At 42.0% G+C, this 21,800-nt stretch overlaps 1 protein-coding gene across 2 annotated transcripts in view; it reads left to right on the forward strand.

Annotated features, from left to right (window-relative positions):
- SERAC1 (serine active site containing 1) overlaps positions 1–21,800 on the forward strand; it is a 46,492-nt gene that overhangs the window by 15,111 nt on the left and 9,581 nt on the right. Inside the window, exons 7-13 of one of the 2 annotated variants that reach the window (XM_054023773.1) lie at positions 6,000–6,121; positions 9,747–9,836; positions 11,956–12,084; positions 14,457–14,570; positions 17,523–17,685; positions 19,438–19,588; positions 21,112–21,253. In XM_054023773.1, coding sequence (XP_053879748.1) covers positions 6,000–6,121; positions 9,747–9,836; positions 11,956–12,084; positions 14,457–14,570; positions 17,523–17,685; positions 19,438–19,588; positions 21,112–21,253 — 911 coding nt within the window. The remainder of the gene's footprint in view (positions 1–5,999; positions 6,122–9,746; positions 9,837–11,955; positions 12,085–14,456; positions 14,571–17,522; positions 17,686–19,437; positions 19,589–21,111; positions 21,254–21,800) is intronic. The other variant, XM_054023772.1, reaches the window with a different exon arrangement.

The raw sequence follows: 21,800 nt of genomic DNA on the forward strand, positions 1-21,800 counted from the left end.
ATTCTTTTTTGAAAATGGTTTTAAAATTTTTTTATTTAAATTTTAATTTATTGCTGATTAAAGGCACCCATATGCACAAAACAGCGCATGTGTGACTGCAGTGCAGGCTTCCCCATGCTGCCCCACCCATGTGCCTCAATCTTGACCTCATCTAGACAAGAGAAGGTAGCTTAGTTTCCGTATCTTTTAGTTCTTTGACCTTTGTGTTGGGACTACCAACAAGATTGTCTGTTGTGGTGGCAGCTTGGTGATAGCCTCAGTTCTGTCCCAAATGGACATCAAACACAATTCCTGAAGACCACTTAAAAGCTATTGGATGGTAACAACTATGGGTTACTACCAGTTTGGTCTAGATTTGATGTGGCAGCCTGGAGGTGAAAGATTTTTCATGCTATTATCATCCTAAAACATTCATTCTACCCTAAAGTATTTTTTTAATGTCTGTGTTTGCTCAGAGAAGTAGAAACCTCCCCCACACTTAGGTAAGAGAACTTTTCTTTAAGGCCAATTTAGCTTCATGTTCCTGTATTATAAGTTATAGCTTCCAGCTATTTATAATAAATGCTGACATTCTTTTATGTTAAAGGAGCCTTTGCTTCTTGTGTTTACCCTTTTCAGAATAAAAGCTCAGTTTTGTTATTTTGATTCTTTACAGTATGTTTATACTTAGAAAATCCCAGGGTTCCTGTTCTTATTTTTTCAGAGCTAAATTTCTGGCAAATGTGGTAGAATTGCTTGGCAGGTATCAGTGCATTCTTTGCCATGGTAGCAGTGCTAAAACATATGCTTCTATCCTTCACTTCTGCACTCCAAAAACTTTCTCTAGTAATTCTGGTAGAATTTTGGGAGCTCTGAGGTTTTTTTAGTACGTTTATGGCCATGGAAGCTAATCCTGTACGTCCAGATATATTGGGGGATAGCAAGGGAAGTGTCATACTATTATCAGGTGCATGTACAGCATATAGTACTCCTGAGAAAATGTGCTTTCTGATTTTTTGCTGGGGAGCTAGGGGAGCATACACTTGCTTATGTTGTTAGTACATTTAGTTCTACCAGGTCCACAGATACAGAAACAATGTCAAAGCTCAAGTACAGGGAAGAATCTAGCCCATGACCTCCAGGCCAGTCAGGTATCTCTTTTTCAGCACTTAGGTTGACAGCGCAAAGCAAAGTTAATTGCTGAGAATGCAAAACAGAGTGAGATTATGAACAGTTTATCAAATAAAGTAGGATAGCCATTTTACTTAAAATCTTATATTAAGTGCAGCATCCTTTTCTAATCTTCTCCTGTCCCTGAGTCTCCTGGTGTAGTCATTTGCCACACACCTCACCAGCCCACATCTGAAATGGTTGAGCTTGCAATAGAGGTGGTGTGGCATGAGCTCAAAGCCAGGCAGACCCTCATCAAGCTGAGTAATGAGGAAGGAGTTTCTTACAGAGGGAGCAGCATGTTCCCATTTTGCTCGCCACAGTGTGATAATCATGGACATGGTTAGTAACATAGTCCAGATTAGTCTTCTACTAATGAGACAATGGCAAGGCGCCTCCTATATATCTTTGAAAATTGGCAGTTGTGGTATCTCCGGGGTTTTGTCAAGGAGATTCTTTGCTGCACTAGAACACTTGAGGTTAGGAGGCAGGACATTAGAAAGGACTGGTAACCAATCGGTGTTTGTTGGTCTCATAGTCCTGTTATTATTCTTATCATTTGATTCAATTGTACATCAGCTAGCTTTGTGTAGAAAGGGTTTAACCACTCAGAAGCACAGTATTCTCCATCGGAGTAGTAGAGAGCTAACTGTGTCTGCACATTAGCACCCCAAGTTGTGCTTGCAAGTTTATATAAAAGGCCCTTTCTGCTCTTAATCTTCTGAGTTACCTTGGTGAGGTGGTCATTATAGGCAAGTGTACAAGTTAAACTTACTCCTAGATATACTGGCTTTGGATATTGTGCTAATCCTTCTCCATTCAAGAAGATATTGAGTTCTCATGAAGCGTTAGTGTAATTGAGATGAAAGCATGATGATACTGATGTCAAAGATATTACCTTGATGGGTTGTTAGGTCTACAGAAAAGATGCTTTGAAACAGAAAATTACAAGCAATGCTGGAAAATAAATTGAGCACTTGGAGGATCCAGAAGAACATAACTCTCAGGAATCTGTTCTTGCCACAACTTTTTTGAACATTGAAAATCCTCCAATCTCTCCCTACCTTCAAGAAACAGAAACTTCAAAAAGGTTGAGGACAACCTGAACCAAGACATGGCAGCCATAAGTGGCTATTGCAAGAAGTGGAAATTGAGCCCAGTGTGTCAAAGACAGTGTCATGTTGCTTTCATCTCAATATGAAAAGTAAACAGTATATCTTTGAGTGATAATGAGGAAGGATGTTGTGGTAGTTGGGACACTAGCTTGGAACTTGGGAGATTTTTGTTCAGTTCACTGTTCCATCAGACTTCCTGTGGAATCTTGGATTTTTACAATGCAAATGATCTCTCCCTGCAACCTCTGAAACGAATGAATAGCCCGTTGAATTCGTGCATGTCTGGTGTCATGCTGTCTGGAATGGCTCACAACTGTGAGTACCTACCTCAGGGTAGACTGTCAAAAGCAGAGCAGACACTACAAACTGGGTCCTACTATGTTCTATAATTGGATTTCACTAACCCAGGGATCTCAAACTCAAATCACCACGAGGGCCACATGAGGACTAGTACATTGGCCTGAAGGCCGCATCACTGACACCTTTTCATAAAAAGATACAAAAGCCCCCCGCCCCCAACACCAACACCCACTCCATCCTTTCCATGAGGCTTTGCCCCTGCCCTGCCTCTTCCCATTCCAACCCCCTCACCAAAGTCCCCACCCCAACTCCGCCCCCTCCCTGCCCCTATTCCAACCCCTTCCCCAAATCCCCGCCCCATCCCACCTCTTCTCCGCCTCCGCCTCCTCCCCTGAATGCACAGCTCCCCGCTCCCTGGCGGCGGGAAGCGCCAGGAGGTAGGCCGAGGAGTGGGGAGCTGAACTCCCAAGATATTGCAATAGTCTTATAATGGAGTCACAGACAGTCCCCTTAAACACTCCAGTCAATTTTGCCACCCAGACAAGATGCACTATGTGATAATTGGTCACTTACACCAACAATCATAAAATATTCAGGTTACACCCAATCCCAAGAGACCTGTTGCTTATGCAGGTCGATTTGCATTCCAGATCTTACACTGGAGACACTGCTGATAGCCAATTCTGTAGTAAATAACTAAAGTTTTATTAACTAAGAAAAAGAAATGAGTTATTGAGAGGTTAAAGCAGATACAAATATATGTACAGGTGAATCACAGTCTATAATTTCAAAAGGTAGCAGAGATGTAGGGTTCTGCCAGTTTCCCGAAAGATTTTCAAGGCTACCCAGAATAACTCTGGGGATCTCTGCCTCCTTGTTTGCCTTATTAAAATCCAAAAAGCCCATAAATGAAGAATTTTTCCTTGTGTCCATATTTCTTGCTTCTTCTCACAGAAATGAAACTGACAGCAAGAGTTCCCATCCAGATTCCTTCTTCATGGTGGTGAGGGGGAGGAATGAACTTACCAAAGTCTTTGATCTCACACACAATGACCATTTACTTTCCATGTGCAGGAATTAGCACTTTCCTGTTAAAGTTCTTCATTTGTATTACAAAAGACTTCTTTCTCATTTGACGGGTTACTTAGTTACAGGGCTGACACTTGGCTTATCAGGGTTATACCTTGTTTGTGGTGTTGGCCTCTTTCCTTGTCTGGATAAAACCTGTTATCAATTCGCTTGACATGGTTTAAACATATTTTAGTTATAATTTCAGCATATCTTCATCGTCCTTTGTGGGTTGGCCTTACATACATCACACAAAAATATTAATGATCAGTCAGTTATTAGTTTTCCAATGATGTATTACATGACACCTTTTAGATACAGAATGTAACAGTAGTGAGTTTGGATACATTGAGCTGACCAGAAACTCACTAGTAGATACCAGGAAGCCCCTTGCCTTCTCGCATAGGGATGCTTTTAGGGTCACGGCTGGTTAAGAAACATCAGTGGTTCAGCTCTCTCCCTCATTGCACTCAGTATTTTATCCTTTTCTTGATAGTAGTGTAGATAGACAATCACATCTTTTGGTCTGGTGCCTACTGGGGACCTGGGGAATAGGGATTTGTGAGCCCTCTCAGTATGAATGCAATCTTTATTGCTCAGTTTTAATATGTAATGGAAAATATCGTCCAACGTGTCCAGCAGGTTTCTCGCTTCAGTTTCCTCTGGAATAACTTTTATCCTTGTATTATTCTTGCATTCTCAGTTCTCCGTGTCCTACAGCTTTAATTCTATTTCTTTTTCTCTTTTTTCAATTATTTGGATTCTTTCATGTAGATTAGTAATGTTGTCCAGTTGCTCATTTAATCCTGTTTTTGCATCTAATATTTTCCCTTTCATCTCAATTTCATTTTTTGTATCCTTAATGTAAGCCTGGAACTTTTATCTCAATTCCTTATTCATCTTTTTGATATCTAATGGCCCGGCCCCCGCAGCTCAGCTCGGCTCCGGCCTGGCCCCTGCGGCTCGGCTCAGCTCCGGCCCCCGCAGCTCGGTTTGGCTCGGCTCTGGCTCGGCTCGGGCCTGGTCCCCGCGGCTCGGCTCGGGCCCAGCCCCCTCAGCTCGGCTCCGGCTTGGCCCACCCCCGCAGCTCGGCTCGGCTCCAGCCCTCCGCAGCTCAGCTCTGGGCCGGACCCAAGCCCCACGACCCTGGCCGGAGCTCTGGCCCCGCTCTTGCTAAAGCCAGCCCTGCAAGTGGTTTAAACCAAATGTTTCACAGGTGGTCATTGACTGAGTGTTCCTCATGTTCTGGATCCCTTGTTTGAGACCTTATGGTCTGATTTGGAGAAGTGCTGAGTGCTCGGAGCTGCCACTGAAGTCAATGAGTGCTGTGCTTTAAACATATTTAGTAATTATGTAATGCTAAATAATCTGAAAAATCAGATCCTAAGTGTTTTATATTGGGCACCTTAAATTAGTGGATACTTTTGATCTTTATTTCTCTGTGCCTAACTCCCCTTCTATAAATTGGAGGTAATATTCCCTTTCTTCCCAGGAGTTTTTGATGCTAGATTAATGTATGTGAAGTACTCAGGTAGTATAGTGATGAGTGTCATAGAAAACTTCATAAGGAAATTAATAAATCTGTCTTCGAACAGTGTTTGACCAGAGTGCCGTAAACAAGACCTGGGGCCACACATTGAACAATGAGAATAAAACAAAATATTGAATAGCTGCTCATTAAGTGAGCACTGTCTGTGCACTGAATGAGAAGCGGGGGTCCTATGGAAAAAATAGTATGAGATTATGTAATTAAAAACAGTATCATAATGCATAGACATTCTGAAGGTTGCATAGGCTACTTTAATTCTGGCATTTCCTAATTTTTGGGTGCTTGACTTTGCCACCTTAAATAATGTTAATTAAATGTAGTTTTTTGTGTGTAAGTCTTTGCACCACCAGGGTCTAAGATGCTATATTTCTAAAATATTATATGTAGCATAACACTATTCAAAAATCTTTCAGATTTCAAAGTTTTGTCTGAACCAAGACCACAGACAGGCCTGAGTGCAAGCATAGCCTTGGTTTGTGATTTTTGTTTTCCTTTCAAAGCACTAACTCTAAACACTTGCTATCACATATGATTGGCTAGTGTCTGAAATTCTTTATTACAGTGTCATATTTTGGCCTAAAAGGATTAATTAATACCTGCAGTTAAAATGTCATTTTCGTTTTGTGTTGATCTGACAACCCATTTATTTTTCCACTTTAGAGTTTGTGACTACAGAATCATGGAAAACTTGTGTGGATTGCAGTAATATTGTTCTATTTGTATTCATATTTTCAAAGTACTATGGAAATCACAACTAAAATTAATTGAAATATTCAAGGCTAGTTTTGGCCATAACATGTACCTTCCTCTTACTACAGATTATCAATATAGGACGATTGCTCAAGCCTGTGATCAGAGGACTGTGATTGGTTTGGCCCGATCCAAGGATATTGATCTTCGTTTTTTTTTGCCACCACCTCCCTTACCAAAAGTAAAAGATGTAAGTAAATGAAAATGTGAGTAATTAGTTGAATCTAGTCACTTTTGGTGACAAAAGTCACAACAGTGTTTTGAGGTGAGCTGGACTACTCCTACTCCTAATTTTATTTATAATTATCGCCATTCCACCGCCCCCCCCCCCCCCCGCACTTGTAGTATAGTGCAATTAAGGGCTTGTCTGCACTTCCAGCTCTGCAGCTGTGCCCCTGTAGCACTTAGTGAAGATGCTACCTCTGCTGACAGGAGAATTTCTCTCATCTGCGTAGTTTCTCCACCTCCCCGTGTGGTGGTAGCTATGTTGACAGAGATGCCCTCCTGTTGACATAGTGCTGTCTACACCGGTGGTTAGGTCAGTATAATTGTTTCCACACCCCTGAGCAACATATTTATACCAACACAACTTCGTAGGGTGGATCAGGGCTAAATCTTACACCAGAACCTTCATTAAGTTAGAGTTTAGGTTGATGAAATGCACTGCATGTCAACAGAATCAGTAAGAGTCAGGGAAATAATGAGCTAAGCAGACATTTCACATTCAGAACAATCTCAGGTCACATCTTAACTTCCCAGGTCACTCAGATTTTACAGATCCTCGGGACGCTTTAGATGCAGTTCTCCTACCTGTCTCTTCCCTGTTGCTCTTACCAAAAATGAGCTCCGTCAGCCTGGATTTGTTAACCACTTGGGCATGCTGTAAAGCCCATCTTCCTCCCAGGCATTTGAGTAGGGCTGAACTCAGGGCTGGAGGGGTTTGTTTTTATTTTATTCTTATATTAACTGGTTGGTATCTATTTATATGTCAGGGTGGATTGAGCAGTCCTTGTATATTGTATTCTGTATTTAATATATGGAATGGGCCCAGGGCTGGGCACCTGTAGAGGATTTTTGTAAAACTAATAAAATGAATCCTTATCATGGGCAACATGTCCATTCTAAGCCTCAAGACTTGCAAAATTAGATATGGCATGTAGCAGTGATGTTCTGTAGCTTTGCACTGTCAGGTTTATCACCCTTGGAATGTGATATGACCAGTGTGAATAAAAATTGAATTTTTAAAAAATAAAAAAATGGATTTTTTATTTAAATCAGATTTTTTAAAATTAAATACAATTTTATTTAAAAAAAAAATTTAAATTAACTTTGAAATTGGCAATCTGTATTGAGGCCTATGCATCCGAAGAAGTGAGGTTTTTACTCACGAAAGCTTATGCCCAAATAAATCTGTTAGTCTTTAAGGTGCCACCAGACTCCTTGTTGTTTTTGTAGATACAGACTAACACGGCTACCCCCTGTATTGAGGCCTAAACCTCTTATAATCTGTTAAAATAATTTAAAGCAATATATGTTTGCTGTCAAATTTTAAAGGAAGTCAGACCACTTTACTAAGGGAAGGCCCTGGCTAAGCACTTGGAACCAGAGTTTGTTGAGGTGGCAAACCATCTTTTAACATCTCTTCTGCAAGTGTAGAGAGAATATTTTCTTCATTTCAATTTATTCAGCTACTTCAGTTTATGACCGATTGCAGCTGCGTGCACTATTTTAAAGAGACCCTATTGTATTTTGTTTATGAGTGGTTAATGTAATATGTATCATTGTGGGCCAGGGATTGTAGGCAGCTTGGGTCGGGGAGGGTAGGTAGAGGAGGATTACCACAGCTCCTACAGGAACTAAAAACAGTGGGGGGTGATTAAGGCTAGTCTCTGAAACTGCAAACAACTCCAGAGCCGTACTACCTGCTGGGGTGGCTTGCATATACTGGCTCTACATGAATTTTCCATAGACCAACAAACAAACAAAGGGCTTTTGGTATAAAAAGGGTGGGTTTAAACCAACACAGGGCCTTCTTTTGATTTGGGAAATGGACAGGACCTTCTGTCCGAGGTGGGGTCCAACTAGGGTGACCAGATGTCCCGATTTTATAGGGACAGTCCCAATATCTGGGTCTTTGTCTTATATAGGCACCTATTACCCCCACCCCCGTCCCGATTTTTCACATTTGCTGTCTCGTCACCCTAGGCCCAACCCTTGTGTAAGGTTTGGAAAGACTTTGGGCAGCTAGGGCCCCATGAGACTGATGGATGACATCTGGTAACTTTTAGCATGCATATAGGAATGTTTATTGTTTTTCATATGTTGCCTCTGTAATGCTTTTACCCTAAGAATAAATGTATTTTGCTTTGTGAAGGCTGGCTGGTAACTGGTATACGTTGTTGTAGCCCCTGGAGAAAGGCTAATCACAGGTGCTAGACCCTGGTTAGACCTTCTGGGGAAATCACAGTGAGATGCAGAGGGACGGCAAACCTGAACATGGTGGCCAGAAACAATCAGTTCAATTCATAAACTGCAGTTAATAATACATCCTTTTATTAATAAATCAGTTAACTTTAAATGCAGATCATGATTTGAAAAGAACTTTCTCATTTATTCAGTACTTTTAAGGTAGCTTTATTTAATAAAACAAAATGTACAGTGCTGTTTTTGTGCATTTTTAATTGAATTTGAATTTCCATTCAAATAGATTTTGACACAAATCACAAGTAAAAAATTAATTATCTAGTAAATAAGAAATGCATCACTCAAGATTTTCTAATGTCATAAAAAAGGGAGTCCTTAAGAATCTGAAATAAATGTAAATTAAGCTATGTAATTGCTTAAATACATATGTATAGATCTAGTATACCCTGGTTAGCAAAAAGAAACACCAAATTTAGTATAAAGGCTATATTTAGTTACGGATCAATCTGTAGATTCTATCAATCAATATGTTACCAACTAATGAGAATTAACCTTTGTGTAGAAAATAACTTAAGTACACATGCACAACACAATTGAAATCAGTTATTTAAATCAAGGTTTTTTGCTTGCTGATTTAAATCATGATTAAAATCAGTGACTTGAACAGGGTGGATTTGATTTAAATCATGATTTAAATCACTAGTCAGGAAGACTCGATTTAATCATGGATTTCTATATAAAAGTGCATTCTTGTTCGTTGTTATAACCTTAATACATATTCTTCACAACTCAGAGATAGATGTAGGTTTCATTTTTAGAAGGTACACACTACATTTTTATTTTGAAAACTTTTCTGACTAGTTTTACAGCTATATCAGGAAATGAATGATGGTTTGGTTATGTCATTTCCCAAAGGTAATTGAAGCAGATATTTATGAAGTCACTGGGAGGTGAACTATCTCCAGTTCAACAGGTTAATCATTAATGTTTGGAGGATTTTCTTGCCATGCTGTATTAGGAGGAGAACATCATCAGACAGACATTTAAATTGTTTTATTTAACTAAAACAACAATGTTATGTATTCTGGATTTTTTTCTTCAACAGCAAACATATAATATTTTAATAAAACAAGCATATGAATTTTTGAATTTAGCTAAACATTCAAGTTTTTTAAAATCAGGTTTGTTTTTGTTAAAATTGTTTTTAACTAAAATAGTTAAATGAAATATATATTTTTTAAAAACAAAAATTAAATCGACTATGTCAGCCAGGTTAACATGAGAAACTTAATATTAATATCGTCTTCTGCAGCTAACTCAGTCGTCTTCAACTTCATTTTCCTGTTTGTTCATAAGCTGGAAAAGAAAAACAAGCTTTCCTGCTTTTTCAGGTCCCAAACGATTTCTCAATTTGGAATGAATTAGTCCAAAGGAAGAAAACATTCTTTCAACACCGGCAGAAGAAGCTATTGCTGTTAAAAGTGAGATTATCACTTCAACAGTCTCTGACTTCCACCAGTTCACTGGTGTGACATTCTTTAAAACATCATGAGCAAACATATATTTCTTGAATGGTTCTTATTCCCAAACTGGGTCTCTGTTACGTCCCGCTGCCATTATAGGTTTTCCCATCTAGTGAGAGAATGGTATGGTAGATCTCAAATCAATGAAGGCTACACTCAGAAAGACTTCAAAACTTCTGGAATATGCTGCTCAACAGTTTCACTTTTGTTTCTACTACCTGTCCCTCCCTTCTCACGTTTATCTCCAGACTTCTTCTCCTTGTCCAGATCTGTTCCGCCCCCAACAATCTTCTATTCATTCAACTTTTTGAAACTTTGCACTTTTAGAAAGAGGTAAGGGATTGACTCTGTGTACACAAACTTGCAGAGGGACAATAGGGCTGAGGTCTGTTATTTCTCACCTCTATATATTATTTATTTATTTGTTTAAAAACATTTTTGCTGTTAATAAGCATGTTATCTCTGGAGAGACAAATCCACAGTTTGAGAACTGCAAAACTTAGCATCTCTGATGGTATCCTCTAGACTGAGCACTGAGTCCCATTGGGTAGATAGAAAGATTAACCTAAATAATCTATACAGAAGCCCCTGGAACCCCATAAGACTGGGTCCCCTAATCCATGAATGATTGGAACTCATTTACAAAACTTTTCTTAAACATTACATAAATACATTGTCTCATACGATAGAATTAGAATTTATAATCCCTATTCCATGATGAGATATCTTAGAGCTATAATGTATCTTAATTAAAACTATGTTTAGATAGTTCTTTTCCCTCAAAAATAATTTTATAAAAAAAAAATCTGATTTAAATAAAAAAATCCAATTTTTTTTATTTAAAAAAAAAATTATTTTTATCCCCCCTGGACTTGAATTACTTTGATTAAATCACTCCAACATGGATATGACCATGGGTCTAACTATTTCCAAACAGTTGAACCTCTCTGGCTTGAGGCATACTGGAGTACAGATATGTGTATTTTTACTATTCCAGCTGTATAATCACTGGGTAACTGATAGAGTGGATATCCGTATATAGAAGTTAGGGAGGTCTTTGCATCCTACTCATTGAGGAATTGAAGTAAAACATTCCAGCGGCAACTGTTGGTCTGTGCATATCCATCTACCAGTGCCATAAAAGATCAAAATCATTTGAAAGCAAGGAAAGTTCCCCCATGTCTATCTCCAGAAGCTCAGGATCCAAGAAAGAGAATCAAATCAAATGATATGTTCAGAGATGCTGATTTACTGGTAGGTAATTTTCATATATGAGGAAAATAAACCAGACCAGGTTAGAATTGCCCAAGACCAAGGCTGCAGATGGAGGCAATATCAGAAAGAGGGTTCGAACTCACGAGTCACTAGCTCCAGAAATTGTATTCCAACCATTAGCTTGCATTTTTTCTCATCCAGAGTATGTGGCCTTAGGCAAATGACTTAACCTCACTGTACCTGTTTTCCCATCCCCACCTACTTGACAGGGGTGTTTTGTGGATTTCTTAATGAATATTTGTACAAATACTTCAAAGATAAAGAAATATACAAGTGTTAACTATTTTATTTCTCTCTTTAATGCCATAATTTAATTTTTTAATCATGCTATTATTTTTGTAGTTGGTTGATAAAACCATATAGTCTTAATCTGCACCATTATTTTTGTGGTGATCATCATGCAATTGAGGGCCAAGTTACAACAAGAAAGATTGAATACTCTGGTGCTTTCCTGCTCTAAGCTCCATTTCATTTCTGTAACACAGGCCAATAGGACCCACATTTTTATTCTTCCAGACCTCATTGAAATAAAATAAGTCCTAAACCTAGAAATTTAAAGCTGACTTTCATTGAAAAATTTGCTCACCAATAATAATAACCTGTCATTTTATAGGGCTCTACATCTTCCAAGTGCTTTACAAACATTAACTTAGGTTGCAGAGCACTCAAACTAGGCCTTTCAGTTTACAGCATTACTTCATGTAACAATTTCTGTTGTTCCAAATCTTTGTTTGCTTTCACATAATTTCCTGCTGTGTTCCTTTGGAGAGTGTTAATGAGTATTTGTGTTCTTTTGTTATAGGATTATGCTATAGAAGATGAGCTCCGATTGTTATTGGTATCTTTACCTCAGACTGATCTTGAGCAATGTGTCCAGTACTTCACATCTCTGGCTTTAAGAGAAAGCAGTCAGACTCTAGCTGCACAAAGGGTGAGCTCTTAACTCCAGGATGGATTTATACAGAATGTTCTCTCTTTTTAAAATATGTATTTATTTAAGGTATAATTTTATAATATTAGAGTGGGTGAAGCTTTCCCTTTCCACACCCCATGGTGCTTCTGCTCCACGAGGACTGAGACTCTTTGTGGGGTTATGCAAAGATGAGGGAGAGCTTGTTCCCTCCTCCCTTCCTGTTTTCACAACTGTACAGGTCTAACTACCATCTGATCCTTGCGGTTTACGCTCTCAGGCATGTTGTTGTAAAAATGAGATATGGGGCAGGGAATGGTATTGTATTAATACAAATAAAAAACCTACAGTGTTTCCCCCCTTTATTATACTTTCTGTAGTTAGTAGGCTCTCCTTTGAGTGAGTCTGCACATATACATTTCACTGTAGGTTAGGGTTGCCGACTGTCTAATCAGACAAACCCAAACACCCTTGCCACGCCCTGTCCTGCCCCTTCCCTGAGGCCCCACCCTTCTCAGAGGCCCCACCCCATCCACCCCATCTCCCCCGGTGCTTGCTGTCCCCCACCCTCACTTTCACTGGGCTGGGGCAGGGGGTTGGGGTGTAGGAGGGGGGGCAAGCTCTGGGAGCAAGTTTGGGTGCTGGAGGGGGCTCAGGGCTGGGGCAGGGGATTGGAGTGTGGGGGGGTGAGGGGTGTGGGCTCTGGAAGGGCTGGGGCAGGGGGTTAGAGTGTGGGAGGGGGTTTGGGGTGCAGGAGGGGGTGTGAGGTGCTGGCTCCGGGAGGGGGCTCAGGGCTGGAGTAGAGGGTTGGGGTGTGGGAGGGGGTCTGGGCTCTGGCTGGGCAGCACTTACCTCGGGAGGCTCCCGGTCAGCGGTGCAGCGGGGCTAAGGCAGGGTCCCTGCCTGCCATGGCCCCGCGCTGCTCCTGAAAGCGGCCAACACGTCCCTGCAGCCCCTGTGGTGTGGGCCAGGGGGCTCAGCGCGCTGCCCCTGCCTGCAGGTATCTCCCCTGCAACTCCCATTGGCCACAATTCCAGCCAATGGGAGCTGCGGAGTTGGTGCTTGGGGTGGGGGCAGTGTGTGGAGCCCCCCTGGCCTTCCCTACCTCTAGGTGCCGCATGGACATGCTGGCTGCTTCGGGGAACAGCACAGGGCCAGGTCAGACAGGGAGCCTGCCTTAGCCCCGCTGCACCACCGGACTTTTAGTGGCCTAAAATCTCCCAATTTGGCTTCAGTAGCCTCCAGGAGATAGAGCCCAATTTCGGGAGACTCCCGGCGAAACTGGGAGGGTTGGCAACCCCACTGTGCGCCCAGTGCACTGAAGTTGGAGATTTTGCCAGCAGTGTCACTAGGCGTCGTTAGTGCTTGTGTGCTGAGCTGAGGGCATAAAAGGGGTGTGTCTGTTGCCTCCCTCTCAGTTCTTTCTCGATTCCCATGGTGGGAGTTGGAGCTCCCTGTTGCTCTTTAACTTCAATTCACCAGCTTAAAAAAATTACTGTATATGGTTGTATAGTATTAGCTTAGTCTTAGTGTAAGTTAGTATACAAGCCTTTTTCCAGACATATGCCAGTTCTCAAACCTCCCGAGATGATGTCAGCTTTGGCAAGTTGGTATTCCAGTCTCTTTTCAAATAATCTGAAGTCCAGCCACCTGTAAGGAAACTGCTGGTGAGTCACCTACAGAGTAATGTATATGTGCACAATCACTCAAGGGAGAAAAAACATAAGTGTTGGAACCAGGGGTGTGGGGGTGCTGCAGCACCCCCTGGCTTGAAGTGGTTCCCATCATATACAGGGTTTACAGTTTGGTTCAATGGCTCTCAGCATCCCCACTATAAAAATTGTTCCAGCACCCCAGGTTACTTACCCGTACAGGAACTGTTGCTCTTTGAGATGTATTGTGCACATATACATTCCATGACCCTCCCACCTTTCTTGCTACTTAGGTCTTTAGACAGACAGTGGAGAGAAGAAATGGAAAGGGGGGCAATGGACATGCCCCTTTTATGCTCTCAGTTTAGTGCATGAGAAGAGCAGGGGAGCCTAGTGGTACTGTTTGCAAAAGTCTCTGGCTCAAGTGGATTGAGCGTACAGACACCCACAGTGGGATGTATATGTGCACAATGCATATTGAAGAACAACAGTTACTGTACAGGTAAGTGACTGTTTTCTGTAAAAGCTACTGATCTAATGGGCTGTTTTATTTTTTTTCCTTTATAAATATTAGAATATTTCAGAACATATAGGGATATATTAATGTAATATACATAAGAGCACTTGGTATAACAGCTTTACAGGCTGTTGCACGCTTCACTTTAAAAAAAAATAACTAGAACCACTCCTCTTATTTAGCCATTTGAGATTTGAGTTGATTGTTATTGATTCTTATTCCAGGGGGGCTTGTGGTGTTTTGGAGGAAATGGGCTTCCTTATTGCGAGACTTTGAGTAAAGTCCCTTCAGAGACAGTAGAACTCTTCTGTTTACAAGCTTTAGTGCAACATTCAAAGGTAATCCATGTATACAGCTATAATTGAACAGCTGTATTGATAAACTTTCCTTTCTGATCTTGCCTTTTGCATGTGTGGGATGCGGGGGGAAGCTGCCTTCACAACCTTCCCAATATCGTTTCCTCCCCCAAACCGCTGAGGTGCTGTTCACAGGATTGGAATCCATGTATGAGTAGGGGTGGAGTGGGAGGTTTGTGGGGACTGTTCACAGGATCTATCATTGTCTCCCACGGATATTCTCCTTCAGTGATGGAGATTCCCTTTTAAGGAGTTCCCTCGGGCATCTATGGCAAAGTGTGTGGGGGGTGCGTGGGGTAGCATGGATCTTCCAGTGTTGGTGGCAGGCCCTACAGTTGATTTCACAGTGGGGCACACCCAGGGAATAGTCAGGGATAAACTTTATGAGGAGGCCCTTGTGAAGTATTCCTCTACTACTTTGTTGTTGTTCCACCTTCTGACGCCAGTGCCTCTACCCTGCATAGTGGTAACAGCTATCCAAGGCTGTACATGTCAACTCCTCAGTGGAGGACATATCAGTTATGTGGAGTCTGGGTATATTCTAAGAATAACTTGTTTTATTTACACACGCACATCAATCCTGGAACAGAGATGGTCATATAGGCAGTCCCTTCTTTCAGGAATATCAGCGCTTGTCTACACAACAAAGCATGCCAGAGCGGTAAAGCGCACTAACGCTTGGTGTGTTCTAAAAGCTACTTAGTTCGCATGAATGTAGCAGGGCCTACATGGGGCAATTAGAGTGCTTAACAAATCACACCCCTCTAGTGCATTTTGCTGGTGCCCTGTAGACAAGCCCTCAGTCTAAGACTAAGGTGGACTTTCCAGAGAGCAACTCTGTATTATGAATTAACTCTGATCAGAGACCAAGGCAGAGCGCAAACTCTCCTACTGCTCGCACTGCAGCTCTTCCTCCCAAGGATCATTGCCTCTACACAGAATCTTGCATAACAAAAACTAACAACAATACAGCATGTCTTCCCAACATCGAACATTTACTTGCACACTAAGAAAAAGAAAGTGGAAGACTATGTGTAACAGCGTCACCTGGTGACACTTGCCATAACAATATTAATTGCACAAGAAAGACTGCAGGTAGAACATAGCTAAAATCAGAAGCTGAATAAATACATATTGAAAAAAATCCACTAAGCTAAATTTATGGTAGGGAAGGGCAAAGAGCACAGTACTCAGCCATAGCACAGTATTCAATACTATAATAGAAACTTTCATGTCACCAGCATCCAGGGGTGAAAGTAACTTAAAGGACTTACCGGTACTCTGGAGCCCTTAGGAGGGTGCGGGTCCTCATCCGGAAGAGGCGTGGCCTTTAAATCCCCCAGTGCTTTAAATCAGTATTTAAAGGGCCCGGGGCTGGGGCTGTGGTAGCAGCAGCTGGGAGCCCCGGGCCCTTTAAATTATCCTTGGAGCTACCAGCTGCAGAGATGGCTGGGAGCCCCAGGGGTGATTTAAAGGGCCTGGGGCTCCAGCTGCCACTACCGCAGCGGAGCCCTGGGCACTTTAAATCACCATTGGAGGGGGCTCCGGGCTACTGCCGCTACCCCGGGCCCCAGCCTCGGGTGGAGCTTTAAAGGGACTGGGGCTGCACTGCAGTAGCGGCAGCCGGGAGCACCTGGCCCTTTAAATCACTGCCAGAGCCCTGCCGCCACTACCCCAGGGATCCAGCAGCGGGACTCGGGTGGCAATTTAAAGGGCCCCAGAGGTAGCGGCAGTGGGAGCCCTGGGCCCTTTAAATTGCCACCCGAGCCGCGCTGCCGGGGCCCCGGGTTAGCAGCAGCAGCCGGGGGCTACAGCAGTGATTTAAAGGGCCCGGGGCTGCCGCTACCGCCCTGGGCCCTTTAAATTGTCCCCGGAGCCCTGCTGCTGGAGCCCTGGGGTAGTGGTGGTGGGGTTGCGGCAGCAAGTTAAAGGGCCTGGGGCAGTAGTGGCAGCTGAGCCCCGGGCCCTTTAAATTGCCGCTGGAGCCCTGCTGCCGCTACCCCAGGGCTCTGGCAGGCTCCGTGGACGATTTAAAGGGCCTGGGGCGGTAGTGGCTACCTAAGCGCCGGACCCTTTAAATCGTCCCCGGAACCCTGCTGCCGGAGCCCTGGGGGGGGTGGCGGTGGGGCTCTGGCGACTATTTTAAGGGCCGGGGTGGTAGAGGCTGCTGGAGCCCCAGACCCTTTAAATAGCCACCAGAGCCCCGCCGCCGCTACCCCAGGGCTCCGGGGACAATTTAAAGGGCCCGGGGCTCCAGCAGCCGCTACCTGCTTACTTTCACCTCTGCCAGCATCTATTCAACAGCAATGGTCCACAGTATGGCTCATAAATGTGCAGTCATTTGCCTACATTGGTTTCTGTTGCTGCCATGAAGATCTGTAATGACAGAAGCACTGTTTAGAATAATGTTACCTTTTTGAATAAAAAAGGATTATAAGAGAGTGTTCTAGCGGGTAGGTGTGCAGAATAAGTGGCCCCAGCTTACACAGTGCTTTAGAAAAAGTGGGCAGTTGTGTTATGGAGAATTGTGGTCTTAGGATCTGATCCTGCAAGGTGTCAAGCATCCTCAGGTCCCATTAACTTCAGTGAGAGAAAACTGGAAGTGCTCAGTCCCTTCCCAATATTGGGCTGTCAAGTTGGAATGATTGTGCAGTTCGCATGCTAAAATTTTTGACTCCATTTCTGAGTTTGTGGCATTCAATAAAAATAAGTATTTCATAGTTCTTATAATTTCTTAAATTGTTAAACTGAAAGATTTAAGCATAACATAAAAACAAATCCTAGATTAAGTAACAATTTCTGCATATGATGTGGATATAGTACTTAGTAGCTTTAATGGAGACTATGTACAGAGAGCTTCTCAGGAAACTTTTGCAGATTTGGATATTTGCACGACTTCCACTTAGTATCACTGAATTTACTGTAAAATGCTAGGTTTCTACTCATTGTGATAAAATTGAAGCAAATGGAGGTCTTCAGCTACTACAGAGGATATACCAGTTGCGTAACGATTCTGCGAAAATACAAAGGAACATAATTCGCATCATTGGAAATATGGCTTTGGATGAACGTCTTCATTCATCCATAGTACGTGCAGGTAAAAAGAAAGCAAACGTAAGCAATCTTGATGCAATACTTATATTCTAAATTTGTAAGTTAATTTATTACTTTTGTAAAATACACAGGATCAATAGTGCTGGAGGCAGAAGTCCTATTCATTTACAGACCAAAACAGCATAGTCAGTGTTACTGCAAACTTGCCTCATCCCTACAGTCAGAGTCATAAATCATTGATGAAGGTTCAGAATTTGGGCTTAGTTCAGCTAAACATCAGAATTGGGATGTTTTTATGAATCTCTTGGTATTCCTCCTCACAAACTCTATCTACCCAATAGTTCCGAGATTTCCTTACTGGCTGTGATTTCTTCTTGTAAGGAGGCCAAGCAGGTCTGTTCCTCTGCCGTCTGGAGTGAACAGGCCAGTCCATCAATTTCCTCATTTTGAAGTAGATCTAGTAACTTCTACCTGGTCTTGCTGCTCTGCCTCTTTTAACGGGCTGTCTTTGGAGTTTGTGCCCCAGCATGCACCTGGGGATTGTGGAATTCTTTATGTTGTGAAATCCTTCCTTCTGTTTCTGTGAGAATCCCTGCTCAATCCCTGAGACTGGAGGAAGAGATTGTTAGAGAACAGATATTCACAATCCTTTAATGCTCTCTGCTGTATACATTTTAAAGGATGTACTAATTTTTAAAGAGAACTCCATAGAAGAGCTACTGGGTCTTGGCAGTCCAGAACTGGGAAGAAGACTACTTGTTTGTCCCCATAAAATGCTTACCAGGTTGGATAAGAGAAAAGGGCCTGTGAAGCCAGTAATTCTGTCTTCCCATGTTAGGACTGCCAGCACAGGAAGAAGAGGAAAGAGAATGGTAGAAGAGGTATTGGCTCATATTGGGCTCTCTGAGGGGGTGTGGGTATCCTTAGCTCAATGTTTTTTGACCCTTCAGAAAGGTCAGTTTAGGTGATATTTTAAACTATTTTAGGTGATATTTTAAACTATTTTTGTCATTTTTTGCTATTATAATACAGAGAAGTGGAAAAAGATGATTTGATAATGTTCTCTTAAGGACTTTCATTTTACACAAACCTTTGAAATATATCCTACTTCTAAAATCAATTTACATTCCTATGTGTCTTTCATAATTTTCTTTATATTTTTTTAATTCTGAAAGGTATTTGTTTTCAAACAGGTGACGTATGCAGCTCATCTATTCCTTTTCCTTATTTCTGCTGTGAATTACTAATCCTGAATCTGTGACATGTCAGTCATACTTTGTCTTTCTTTCTCCTTTCTTCTCTCTGCCCATCAGATGTTGGAGGTCTCTTATTCTACTGGGCTACTGGGGAGGTGCCATTTCTTTTCTCTATCTTTCTCACATCTTGACTGCTTGAGGGATTTGGGGATTTACTCCCTTGCTCCTTTCCCCCTCCCTCTTCCTTTTGGGTGATGGGAGGAATTGAAGGGGGGTACACACTCATCTTCTTGAGAGAGAGAGTGCTCTGATCACCAGTTGGAGTCAGAGATTAATTGCGTACCACATCAATGTGGAATATTTTTGGCACAGTTCAGTGCATTACACAGGTGCTACCATCCAGCACTGGCTACAGTCTGAGGCAAGATACCTGGATTGAAATAGGGTTTGTTCTAGCATTGCAGTTCTTATGCTCCTACAATTATTTTGGCAAACATCATTTTAAATGAGAAAAGCCATTCTGCAATCATAGTTCAGATAATAGTTTCTTAGTAATTAACAGCCAATGAGAGATGTGTTTTGTTTTATTTTTAAACTAGGTTGGGTTTCCATACTAGCTGAAGCAATGAAGTCTCCTCATGTCATTCAGTCTTCACATGCATCCAGAGCCCTGGCTAATCTGGACAGAGAGACAGTGCAGGAAAAGTATCCAGATGGCGTATATGTTTTACATCCACAGTACCGTAGCAGGTAAAGAGGAGGGTCCTTACTCTACCACATGTTACTTCTTTTATTATTCACTTACAAAAAACTTTGTAAAGGTGGAGTTAAAGTTGCTGCTGCCCAACAGTGCTGTCTGCTGTGCCTGTCCTTCTGGAATGTAGGACTTCAGCATCTTAAACTCAAATGTTAAGGCACTAGGAAGTACTCAGTGAAAGTCTCGTCATATCTCCCTGAAAAGAATGTGAGCGTTACAAGGAAAAACAAACACAAATTTACAAAAATTGGTATATGCACATTTAAGGTATTGCTTCACATGCAACTCAGCCCTGTTGGGATGCCAGCACCATATGGATAATTGTTTTTTTGAAAGCAAGGAATACTTGGCAAAAATGCAGGAAACTAATTGTAGGAAATCCCCTAGAGTATTGTTAGTAAAACAATTAATTGTGCTTGTGCAGCTGGAAACAAGGACAAGAAGCAGGTGTCAACTAGCAGCAACTACTCCTTACATTAATGCCATTGCACAGGCCACATGGAAGGTTCTGTTGGATTGTATGAATAGAAATCCTGATTTAGAATTGTAGTGGGCAAAGAGACTGGCATTTTTTATTACAGAGGATAAGGTACTATGATGTTCATTTCCTATTACCGTCCCTATGGGGGCATAGTTAAGATGGTGCTGTGTCTGAAGCAGCATCTTAAAGGTGCGCTTCGTTTTTCAGTAGGGATTTTACTGTCTCTAAGCATACCAGTAAAATACTCTTTGGCCCACTTGGTGAACAGCTCCTTTTGGGTGTCTGAAGGGACAGATACCCTCTGACACCTTGATAGTGGCAAAATCTATTACAGTGCCTCAGTGTAGTACCAAGGATACCTCTATCCTTCAGTTTCTTGGTATTGGCTGGGTGTAAATTGGAGTTAGCAAAGGGAAACTTTCTTATTGCAGCAGTGAGATTCAGCAATGAGCCTCAGGGAACTTCCCTCATTGGTTATGGGTTCCTCCCTCATTTGATATTCCTGCATGTGTCTTGCAGGGTAAGTGGTATTGCCGTGGGGTTTAGGTTCCCCTTCCCTCCCTCTGTTTCTTAGTAAATCACACAATTGCATTACTCACAGTGTTCCAGCATGGTGAACATTCCATGGAAATTTCACTGTTCCTTTGGATGCAGCATGAAGGGAATGGTGTTGGTTCAGTTTTCCAGCCATTTTATAAGTTGAAAACGTATCTGTTTGTGATCCATTGATGTGCCACTAGCCTCTTATACCTCCAATAGCAGCAGTCCCACTGCAGACAGCTTGGATGCATTTAATGTTATCCTGTATGGACCACTTGAACTCCCTCCCTTTTCCCTAGCCCACTGTATTCTGTGTGGTTCCTCAGTTTACATTTTATTGTGTATACTACGTGTGATGATCTCCGTAACATAGATATATTGTGCAGGTTTTATTTTTTAAAAAGCACTTTGGGATGAAAGTGGCTTATGTAAATGTTAATTTTAACCTATTAAAATATGTATCCTACTTCTTTTTAAAATTCTTTCCAATATCAGTCAGCCCATTAAAGCAGACGTCCTTTTTATTCATGGTCTTTTGGGAGCAGCATTTAAAACCTGGCGACAACAAGACATTAAACAGCCTTTGGATGTAAAGGCTTTCGAAGGGGAAGAGGTTTACAGTGAATGCTGGCCAAAGGTAGGGAGACAATAACTAATTCCCATCAGATGATTGTTTCCTCTTCAGTGAGCACTGTGGAGAGGAAAATGGAAGAAACCTAGAGTCACACAACACACAGTCAACCTGTGGAACTCTTTGCCAGAGGATGTCATGAAGGCCAAGACTATAACAGGGTTAAAAAAAGAGCTAGATAAGTTCATGGAGGATAGGTCCATCAATGGCTATTAGCCAAATTGGGCAGGGATGGTGTCCCTAGCCTCTGTTTGCCAGAAGGTGGGAATGGGCAACAGGAGATGGATCACTTGATGACTACCTGTTCTGTTCATTCCCTCTGAAGCACCTGGCATTGGCCACTGTCGGAAGACAGGATACTGGGCTAGATGGACTATTGGTCTGACCCAGTATAGCCGTTCTTATGCTTTTAGCAACTGCCTGGTTTTAATCTAGATTACTTCTAATCAGATTCTGCAAGTAGTTCTTTCTTACTTACTAGTAAATATTTGTCAACAAGTTGCATTTCTGAATAGATTGTTCTTGGGGTGGGATTTCCCAGCTAATGTTAGCC

This window comes from Malaclemys terrapin, chromosome 3 (assembly GCF_027887155.1).
Source record: "Malaclemys terrapin pileata isolate rMalTer1 chromosome 3, rMalTer1.hap1, whole genome shotgun sequence".
Classification (NCBI taxonomy): Eukaryota; Metazoa; Chordata; order Testudines; family Emydidae; genus Malaclemys; species Malaclemys terrapin.